General features: G+C 56.2%; 2 protein-coding genes across 7 annotated transcripts; both read left to right on the forward strand.

Annotated features, from left to right (window-relative positions):
• S100A14 (S100 calcium binding protein A14) lies at window positions 1-2,185 on the forward strand. 2 transcript variants are annotated; one of them, XM_036344383.1, is made up of 4 exons: window positions 1-77; window positions 467-578; window positions 1,042-1,188; window positions 1,395-2,185. In XM_036344383.1, exons 2-4 carry the CDS (start codon window positions 549-551, stop codon window positions 1,530-1,532), a joined length of 315 nt encoding a protein of 104 aa, XP_036200276.1. In that variant the 5' UTR covers window positions 1-77; window positions 467-548; the 3' UTR covers window positions 1,533-2,185. The 2 variants fall into 2 exon arrangements, with proteins under 2 accessions (XP_036200276.1, XP_036200277.1); XM_036344384.1 differs by lacking the exon at window positions 1-77 and adding an exon at window positions 105-128.
• A 1,194-nt stretch (window positions 2,186-3,379) lies between these two features.
• S100A16 (S100 calcium binding protein A16) lies at window positions 3,380-9,802 on the forward strand. Of its 5 annotated transcripts, XM_036343972.1 has the most exons (5): window positions 3,380-3,558; window positions 5,559-5,615; window positions 6,260-6,318; window positions 8,695-8,870; window positions 9,095-9,802. In XM_036343972.1, the coding sequence occupies exons 3-5, from the start codon at window positions 6,276-6,278 to the stop codon at window positions 9,251-9,253; spliced, it is 378 nt and encodes a 125-aa protein (XP_036199865.1). In that variant the 5' UTR covers window positions 3,380-3,558; window positions 5,559-5,615; window positions 6,260-6,275; the 3' UTR covers window positions 9,254-9,802. The 5 variants fall into 5 exon arrangements, with proteins under 5 accessions (XP_036199865.1, XP_036199862.1, XP_036199861.1 ...); XM_036343969.1 differs by lacking the exon at window positions 6,260-6,318; XM_036343968.1 differs by lacking the exons at window positions 5,559-5,615; window positions 6,260-6,318 and having other exon boundaries at window positions 3,382-3,558.
• The last annotated feature ends 682 nt before the right edge of the window (window positions 9,803-10,484 follow it).

The raw sequence follows: 10,484 nt of genomic DNA on the forward strand, positions 1-10,484 counted from the left end.
CCCCTCCCTTCCCCCAGGTATAAGAGCTGAGCTCAGGTTAGCTGGCTCATCCTGTCCTGCCTCAGAGGTGTCAGCAGGTAAGGAGATCCAGAGCTTTTCACCCAAAACGGGCTGTCCCTGTCCAGAGGGTATGCTTAGACTATTCTACTCTAATCTGCCAGGGAAAGGGGCTCGGGGGTGGGGGGTGGGGGAGTGGGAGGGTGGTGGGGGAGGGAGGAGGCCCTGGAGGCTGGTATGTGTGCCTGGAACAGAAGTGGGTGTTTGGAGGAAGAGGAAGGAGTAAAGCTAAGATGAGGTCCAAGGGATTCTCTCTAAATGGGTTGGCCTGGGAGTTGGCCTGCAGCCTGGGTGGGGACGGGGCTTTGTGTGGAGCTGACCCTGACCCCTTAGATGAGGCCAGAGTATCTGGGGTGGAGCCAAAGGGGGTAGTTGAAAAAGAAACGCTGGGATTTCCCCTCACCTCTAGGTAGATCATGAGCCATCGGCTCCTCCGGGGCAGGCTGTAGACTACACAACTCTCAACCAAAGGACCAAGCACACCAGGCACCATGGGACAGTGTCGGTCAGCCAATGCCGAGGTGAGCCCATTCATTCCTGGCCTGTCTTTCTGTTCCCACACTCCTCTCTCCTTTACCCTGAGGGTCTGTGTTCCCCCACTGACCTCTGCCCTCTCGCCTTGGCCGTGATCTACCTTCCAGACCCTGGCTCTGAGACCTGAACCCCCCTTCTGGTGCCCACGCAGGGTGATGCAGTAGGAGGCCTCCCAGGAAGAGGATGCCTGGGCCACGTGCTGAGACCTGCCTTGCCTGGGGAGGGGGGGGGCGGGCTGTGGGTGGTGGGAGGAAGCCTTGTCCAACCTGTGGCTCAGGGCAGAGGCCAGTGGGGGTGAGGAGGGCTAGATGTTGGGCTCTGGAGTGGGCGGGAGCCTGTGTGCCTTCCAGAGTCTTCTGCCCTGTTGGCCTGGCTAGGTTCCCGGGGAAAGCAGGGTGTCATAGGGTGGGGTGGAGCCTCCCTGATGTGGGTGATGTCACTTACCTGCAGGATGCCCAGGAATTCAGTGACGTGGAGAGGGCCATTGAGACCCTCATCAAGAACTTCCACCAGTACTCGGTGGAGGGTGGGAAGGAGACGCTGACACCCTCCGAGCTACAGAACCTAGTGACCCAGCAGCTGCCTCACCTTATGCAGGTACTGAGGGGGTGACCCCACACCAGGCAGGACACTGACTTCCCAAGCAAATGCTCCAAGACCCCACCACCCAGCCACAGCCCCTGGCACTAGCAGCCCCGAGCCAGTGCTGGGGAGGCTCAAGTCTTGCTTCGGCCCCTGGGCAGGGTGGGGTGGGACGATTGGAAGGTGCTTGCTTGCTGAGCTGTTGTCTTTCCTCTCCTCAGAACAACTGTGGGCTGGAAGATAGAATCGCCAACCTGGGCAGCTGTAACAACTCTAAACTGGAGTTTGGAAGTTTCTGGGAGCTGATTGGAGAAGCAGCCAAGAGCGTGAAGCTGGAGAAGCCTGTCCGGGAGAGCTGAGAACCTTCCCCTGGGATTCTTGGGGGGATGCTGGGGAAAGGGGACCTTAGAGACTGTGGGCCTGGAAATAAAACTCCTCTCTTTACCGTCACCGCACTGTTCCCCAGCCCGCGCCTGCCTCACCTCTGCAAGGTTCAGCTTCATAGCGGCCCCTCCTGGGGTCTCTGCACTTCATCCCTGGGAGCTCTGTGGGGCGAATGGGCCCAGGAATCCCCACCAGAGGGAGGTTCAGGGGGGCGCTGGGGCCAGGGATGGTGTGGAGGGGTCAGGATGGTTAAGGGCCATGCCATTTGGTAGTGGGTGCTGGGCAGAGAGGAGCTGGACTTTGGGAAATGATTTGAAAGGGACTGGGAATAGGGCTGGATATTTGGAATTAAAAAAGGTCTCTAAGAACCTACCCCTCCTACTCTCTTCCCCAACCCAAACGAGCTGTCTGTCCAATGCTTTATCTTCCTGCCTCCAGCTCTGCCCCAGCCTCCTCCCAAGACTGTCCTTGGAAGAGGGCAGGGGAAGTGGGAGAGCAGTGGGGAGGGGGAGCAGGCTAAGAAGGGTGTGACCTTGGGGAGCGAGAACCAGCTGGGTGGTTGGGCATTTAAAGAATGATGGCTGTTTTGTATATCTTGATTAATAAAAATAAAATGGAAAAAGTGGAAGATGTCTTGTGCCTGCATACCTTCTTCCCAGGTCCATGGGCCCATGGGTGCGAGGTGATTGGGGTGAGTGGCAGAGTCATCGGGTAGCATGTTCCAGGTGTGGCTGTAGTGGTTGTCAGTAGAAGTGAATAGGGACCCACTTTATCCCAGGGATTTGGGTTGAGGACGGTGCCAGGCCCCAAAGGTGGGAGACCTGGTCCTCTGTGAGGGCCGAGCTCCTCTTTGCCAGGGCCTGGCACTCAGACAGGAGAGGACATGAGCCCAAGTGTGCCGGATGGAGCCTGGGTGAGGAGCAAGGCAAATGTGGGGCTGGTGGCCTCCGTGTGAGTCTCAGGGTCAGTTTCCTCATCTGTAAAATGGGGATATTAACAGTGCTTCCCTCAGAGGATTGTTAGGATAATGTGAGGCCTCATGTAAAGCACTTATCACAGAGCCTGGCACAGTGAGTGCCCGGTGAACTGCCAGAGTTGGTGAATGGGTCCCCCCTCTTTTCAGCTGCTGCCTCTTCACGGGGATGTGGAACTGGCCAGGTTCCTTGGGTTCCTTGGGGAAGGGCTAGACCAGGGGTGGGCAAACTTTTTGACTCGAGGGCCACAATGGGTTCTTAAACTGGACCGGAGGGCCGGAACAAAAGCATGGATGGAGTGTTTGTGTGAACTAATATAAATTCAAAGTAAACATCATTACATAAAAGGGTACGGTCTTTTTTTCCCGTAGTTTGCCCACGGCTGGGCTAGAGGGTATTTCCAAAGGAAACATCTGCTGCACAAAAGCAGTCCCAGGGATGGGGGGGCAGGAGAGCTCCTGGTGGGCTGGCCTGGAGGTGGTAGCTCAGGGGGCCAGAGTCCGGTCCCTGGTGCCTGCCTTCTGACTTGTGCACACAAGCCAGCGTTACTCCTGAGATCCCAAGGGCAAGGCCGTTTCTGAGGCCAGCCAAGCTGGCCTGGAGTGCAACCCGCACATGTCTGCTTGGGGCCCCTGACCCTGAGCTCCAGTGACCTAGGTGAGAAGGGCAGGTGACAGTCCTTCCCTTCCTCTCTCCACCTGGTAGGCTCTGTCAGGCCCTGCGGGGTTAGGAGGGTGGGGTTGACAGAATGCCAGCTTCCACCCCTCCTGCTGGGGTGGGGTGGAGGGGTGTTAAAAAAGGTGTGTATCCCTTTAACGAGGGCCCAACCCCAGGGCCAAGACAAGAGGGAGCTCAGTCACTACCTCCCCACTGAGCCAGCTCCGCCAGGCAGGGAAGGAGGGAGTGGGACCCATTGGGGAGTGCGGTGGGGAGGAGTCCTGGCTGGGCTGAGTGAGGGTTGCTGCTTGGCGGTGCCAGAGCCCAGGCCCCAGAGCCTCGCTGGAGAGCAGTTGAACCGAGGAGGCAGGTGAGCACCCCAGGCCCGTCCTGGGCGGTCGGCGGCGTTTGAGGCCCCGAGAAGGGGCTGTAAAGGGGCCTGAGGAGGGAGGGCCCTGCCAGAGACTGGGCCGGGAGGTTTCGTTAATTCACTTTCCCAAAAGGCTGGTTTGCAAATGGAGAATTCTGGTAAGATTAGGGACTGGAGTGGCCGTCAGAGGAGCGGGCGGGGTGGCGAGACCCCCTCCCCAGCCAGGAGCTGCCTGGGCTCCTCTCCAGCGGCGGGGCCACCGGGAAGGGTGTTCGGGAGCTTTGCCCGCGGCTGCTCCAATCCTTTCCTAACAGAAACGGGGCAAATGCGTGCAGCTGGGGCTTGGGGAAGGTCGGACCCTCGCTACAGGCCTCCCTGGCCTCTGGGAGCAGTGTCCTGGGAGAGGTAATGGGGTCCAGGGAGGGCCCAGGGAGCCTGGGAGCCTGAGGAGGGGGGAGAGAGGTGGCTTCTCTCCACCTGGGGACTCAGGAAGGTCCCCGGACGCAGGCCCCATTGTGCTCTCAGAGCCGTTCCCAGGGAGGGCAGACGGGACCTGAGGAACCTGGGTGAGATCCCGGGGGCGCCGGGGAGCTCTGGGATAGGGGCCAGGAGTCTGGGCAGCTTCTCCACCTCAGGACAGAGGCAGGTTCTGGCTTGACTGGCTTTGTTTGGTGGAGCCACCTGCGCCGTGGGAGCATTCCCCTGCCCAGCCCTGTCCGGGTGGGGGTGAGGGCAGGGGTTCTGGGGGAGGGGGCACTGGAGGTGCCGGTGAGGGGGCGCAGCCTTTCCCTATCCAAGAGTAAAGAGCCCTCTGGGTATTGGTGAGACTAGGAGCAGCGGTGTGTGTGTGTGTGTGTGTGTGTGTGTGTGTGTGTGAGTGTGTGTGTGTGTCCACACCAAACTCCTCCAGCTTACTTGTCCAGAAAAGAATTTAGAGGAGCAGGCTTCTCCTTCCAGCTACATTCTCTAAAATCACAAGTGGGCGGAAGGCAGATAGGTTACCCAAGTAGAGGGGGGCAGGAATGGCAGAGTGCCTCACGCTGTGCACCCATGTGTGCGAATTAGATGCAGTGAGTCCTGTGAGGGTGGGGAAGGGCGAGGCAGGGGCGCTTGTCTGAGAGAGTAGTCTCTGGAATTGGGAAAAGACCGGGAGAAGGCAGAGCAGAGAGTGGGGCTATGGAGGCTGAAGAGATTAGTTAGAAAGAGTCTTGCAAATCGAGTCAAGCATCACCAGCCTTCTTCAGATTACACCTTCCCTGCATATTGACGGGAATCAAGGAAATGCATGAATGAATGAGTCAATAAATGAATAAATGAGCCAATGAGTGAACAAGCAAATGAACGGTGAATAAAAGAGTGAGCACATTTGAGGTAGAGGGAAGGGACACAGAGCATGCCAAATTTAGGCTGGGGAGTGGGCTAGGCTCTAGAGAGGATGGTGACTAGGAGAGACAGGAGTCCAGCTGTCAGCGGTGGTCAAGGGCGCCTCTGGCCAGAGATAAGTACTCTGTGCCCTCAGTTCTTACCTTGCTTGTAGGAATGGATTCAAACAAGAGACAACTTTATGGTAGCAAAAGCAGGCGAGGATTTATTTGTAGGAAAGAAATACACTCAGGTAGGACCTGAATGGGATGAAACCAAACCAAGTGCCCTAAGTGGGCAGCTCAGCTGGCTGAGACCAAATACCAGTATTGGGGAGTTTAGAGGATTTATACCTCTAGGCTGGCATGATCCTAGGCAAGGAGCAAGTCATTCCCTCCCTCATGTCTCAAAAAAAAAAGCATCTGTAAGCTATGAGGCTCCTTCATCTAGGAGTTATGCCATCGCTTAGAGTTAGGCCCTATCTTGGAGGGCTCTGAATCTTTCCCGCTCACATAAGGGCCTGGTATCTCCATTGTCTATTTTCAGGTTGTCGTGTCTCACACTTGCTTTCTCCAGGCCCCAGCTGCCTCTCCCAACCTCTCCCAGCTCCTATCTCTCTCTCTGCTTACTCTAACACAGGACATTTGGAAACAATTTAAGACTCAAGAAGTGTGTGCAGAAGCTGGGAGGGGGAGGTGAATTTTGAAGAGTATGGTGGATGTTCAGGGCTCCAGATTGAAGGGGATTGGAGAGTTAAGAGATGGGGGATGGTTAGGAGGCACCTGGAGGGGTGGGGCCCAGAACCTGTGGGTGGAAGGGTGGGGCTGGAGTGGCTGAGTCCCAGGGCATGGTGTCTGGGCAATTTGCGCTTTTGGAGAAGTCATCAAGCTGGGCTGAGGTGAGTGGGGGTGGGGATAGGGGCTTCTTGGTTGCTCAATAATGAATCCCTCAAGGAAAAGACAATGAGAACATTGGGGGAGGGTTGAGGGTCCCAGGTGAGGGGTCCTTTGGAGAACCAGTGGCCTCCCCATTCCCACTTTTTGGGAAGGTTCTAATGGACATGTCTACCTCCCCCCAATGCTTAGGCCAGGATCTACCTGTAGCAAAGTCAATACAGGACCTACCTTCTGATGGAACAACATGTGGCCTGCCCTCACCGCCTCCATCCTGTGCCTGGGACCATGCTGCCTCCTTGGTGGGGGGATGGGGCAGGCAGGGAGGAGCAGGTGGCTATGACATGGGTGTAGTGGCAGAGCCTGTCTCCCAGCCCCTAGGGGAGGAGGAAGGGCGGAAGAGGGTGGAGACGCATGACTACCCCACTCTGGCATTCTTCCTTCAGAAAGGCACTTATCCAGATGAATCTCCAGAGATGTCCATTTGATTTAAAAGAAGGAGAAGGTGTGGATGAGTGATGGGCAGACTATTGGGGGGTCTGGGGACTGAAACCCGGAGCTGCTAAAGCTCTCTGGGGTGATCGCACACCTGACAGCAGGTGGCTGATTGTCAACCAGGTGCTCACCTGGGTCCTGCCACCTTGGCTGCCAGAGACTCAGTAGGGACTGAGGTGTGGTATCAACGAAGGCCAGGAGGTTCCTCTGGTCAGAGAAACAAGACTACAAGGAGACAGGTGGTGGGAGGGATGGGCAGGCTTTGGGGGAAGGGGCAAGACATGCTATCCCCTAAACTGGATTTCTTTCCATTTCCTCTTCTTATTTTCCACAAAATTCCTCACTTAGAGAACAAGGTCTGGGATGGTTAAGGGTGGGGCACTCTCTGAACTCTCTTGCCACTCGCAAAGCTTGGTGGGGAGTACACTTGGCACGATCCTTGCTGAAACGGGATTCCTGCCGTGCTGCTTCCATACTTCATCCTTTCAGTCACAGACCAGGGCAGATAAGAGAAGGATTCCTGGTCAGAGATGCCCCAGCCTGACCTCTCTCTCTCTCTCTCTCAACTTTCCTTCCTTCCTGCATCCTGGTCCAGTCTCATTCTACCTCCCAAAAAAGCTTTGCAAACAACAACAACAAAAACCAACAGACATTAGAAGAGTGGTCAGAGGCCTTTGCACACCTGGTTTCAGGGCTGGAAGGAAGCAGGGCATTTATGGAACATCTTCCTTGAACAAAGCACTGGGCTGAGCAATATAGGCTAGAAGAGATGCAGAGATTAAAAAAGCTTTAAGCCCTGGCTGGTGTGGCTCAGTTGGTTGGGTGTAGTCCCAAGCACAGAAAGGTTGCTGGTTCGATTTCGGGTCAGGGCACACGCCCAGTCTTTCAGGCTTGATCCCTCCTTGAGGGGCGGGGAGGGGTGGAGGGTAAGATGTGAGGCAAGGATAGATGTCTGGCTCTCACATCAATGTTTCTCTCTCTCCCTTGCCCTTCCTCTCTCTCTAAGGGATATATATATATATATATATATATATATATATATATATATATATATATATAATAAAACAGTGAGGTTGTCTATCCAGGATTTTTAAAAAAGGGCCCCAAAGCCTTGTCCTTCTGTGTGGTTCAGAATACACAATGGCTGTGTGTCAGAAACACACTCCTTGCTTCCAGGAATGTCTGGTATCTGGGGAGATTATAAGACCCAGGAAAAGGCTGCAGCGATACCAGTTAGTGAGCCCCTGCCAATGCCAACTGAGAGTCTATGGGAGCCAGGGGAGGAGGGCATGGAGGGCAGGGGGCAGGGCAGGCTTCCCGTGGGAGGGGCAGTTCCAGTAGGCTTTAGCTAGGCAGTGAGGGCAGGGCAGTGGGCACAGAGGAAGACGGCCTTCGAAAGCAGGTGGGAGGGACAAGGACTTGAACTGTGAATACCCAGGCCCTTCCCTCACCAGGATCTGATGGGCAGGGTGGCTGCAGCTCCTTCCTGGGCTTGGGGGCGTGAGTGGAGGCTCATTGCCCGGGTTCACTGGGGGGGGGCACTGGGCATGGGCGGCGACTCAGACTAGATCCGCCTGTCCCATATCCTGTTATTCAGAGAGCTGTATACACTGGGAATGTGAGTGTCTTTTGTCCCGGGGTGAGGAGGTGACTGTGTGGCCTCTGGCTGGCTGGCTAGGGGCAGCTGTCTCCAGCTGGGGCAGACCTGGCCTGGCTCCTCTTTAGGTAATCGGGTGAAGGGTCCTTGGGGCCTGTTGCATATTTTGGGGTGGGTCTGAGGGAGGCTAGGCTAACGGGGTGTGGCTGGGAGTCTGCAGAATGTCTGACTCAATGAATCCGGACATTGTCCTTTCCCAGCAGCGGCCATGGCCTGAGAGTCTGGACTCCCTTTCCTGGCCCCTGGCCGGATGGATTGCGGAGGGCCTAGTTCCTTGCCTCTGCTTTGTTGCCTGGGGTCTCAGCCAATCTTGGTGTCTTGGTAGGGGACTATGGCTCCTGTCCCAGCCATCTTGGCTCATCCTAGCTGCTCCTAGCTGTGTTTGCCCCCAGGGCAGAGGGCCTGGGTGAGACAGGTGTGTAGATGGTGGAGGGATGGGCACTTACTCTCTTCCCACGGGAGCCTCTTGCTCTCACTGGGACTCTGACAAGCCCAGTGCCTGGGGCTGGGGAAGGGCCGGGAGAACCTGTTAAGGCAGTTGAGCTGGGGAACACCTGGATTAGAAGAGCCACATAGTACTCATTCCAGGGCTACCCGCCTGTGCCTCCCTTTTCCTGCCTCCTCCTGGAGGACCTGTCAGCTTAGAGGACCCAGGGCCCAGGGTGCGTGTGGGGGAAGAGGAGTGGCCTGTCGGGGCCTCTTCTCATCTGTGATTCTCGTGGTGCCCAGGCCCTTCGAGGAGTGAGGCAGTGATGGCGGACTGCTACACAGAGCTGGAGAAGGCGGTTGTAGTTCTGGTGGAAAACTTCTACAAATACGTGTCTAAGCACAGCCTGGTCAAGAACAAGATCAGCAAGAGCAGCTTCCGAAAGATGCTTCAGCACGAACTCAACCACATGCTGACGGTAAGGCCCCCATGCAAGGGCCCTGTCTCTCCCCAGCCCCCGAAGCCCTGTCTCTCCCCAGTGCGGCCCCTGTTCTTTCAGAGTTACCCCACAAACCAGGGTCTTGACCCTGCCCAGGCCTCTGTCCTCTTGGGGTACCCGGCCTGAGCCAGATCTGGGGCCTCTGCCTAGGGGGTTCTGTGTGACTGCCACTCTCAGCATAGCTGACCCAGGTTCCTCCCCAGGACACAGGGAACCGAAAAGCTGCTGACAAGCTCATCCAGAACCTAGACGCCAACCACGATGGACGCATCAGCTTTGACGAGTACTGGACCTTGATAGGAGGCATCACCAGACCCATTGCCAACCTCATCCGCGAGCAGGAGCAGCAGAGCAGCAACTAAAGACCCCCCACCGTCCCCTCATGGCACTGCCCCAATGCCCGGCCCCTCGTGCTCTTCCCAGCCTCCTGCCCACCCAGGCCCTGCCCTCACTTCTCCCTCCAGACCTTCTGTTGATCATGCTGAACAGGGGGAGGGGGTGATGTCAGGGCCTCTTTGTGAGCATATCTCAGTTTGGGGGTGCCTACCTCAGGGTCTCAGTCCCTGGAGCCAGCAGACGCTGGGCATCCAGGCCCTCAGTGCTGTTTGGGGAACCCGAGAGTTTCCTCAGTCCATCTACCCTGCCAACATCTGATGTTCCTGCCTAATTCTGAGTCTCTCTTGACCTCTGGAGGTCAGCTTGCTGCTCCAGGTCTTCCTGCTCCTGGCATAAGCACCAGAGACATCTCCCCTTTCCCTCAGCCCCTGGGCTGGGGAAAGACTTTCAGGGACTGCCCTCCAGCTAGCTGCCTCTGGGTCTGGGAAGAGATAAGCAGGGTTGAGCCTTCTCCCTCCTCCTCAGCCCCTGAAGCATGGCAATAAAGGCTGGATTTGAAATTTGTTTCCCCCTCACCCAGTCCCTTTGTGATGCTCATTAAAACCTTTCCACATCCTGGCCAGTGATTCCTGGTCAAAGGCACATACCTGGGTTGCAGGTGCCATCCCTGGCTTTGGTCAGGGCGTGTGCAGGAGACAACCAATTGATATATCTCTCTCTCTCATGAACATTCTCTCTCTCTCTCTCTCTCTCCCTCTCTCCATCCTCCCCCCTTTCTCCCTCTCCCCCCTCCTTTCTTCTCTTTCCCTCCTCCCTCCTTTCTCCCTCTCCCCCTCTCTTTTCCACTCTCTGAAAATCAATGGAAAAAATATCCTTGGGCGAGGATTAAGAAAAAAACAAAAACAACTCCCCCCCCCCAAACAAAACACAACAAAAAACAAAACACACACGCTCGCACACACACACACACACACACACACACACCACCAAACACCTTTCCACTCTTTGGAACTGTTAGGTCGGAGAGAGCCCAGGATCGGATACATGCAGACATGTGACGAGATAATGGACTCCCCCTGGCATTTCTAACAGATCAGCGTGCCAGACACAGATACTGGCTTCTCCACGACCCCCACACAGACACCCACACAGACACGGACTCCTTCCTGAATACCTTGCTGACCCCCTGCAGCTGAAACTTCCTCAGCTGAATACCTCAGCTCATGTCCCCGCCCCTCATCCAACCGCAGTATAAAA

Source organism: Myotis myotis, unplaced genomic scaffold, assembly GCF_014108235.1.
Source record: "Myotis myotis isolate mMyoMyo1 unplaced genomic scaffold, mMyoMyo1.p scaffold_m19_p_18, whole genome shotgun sequence".
NCBI lineage: Eukaryota > Metazoa > Chordata > Mammalia > Chiroptera > Vespertilionidae > Myotis > Myotis myotis.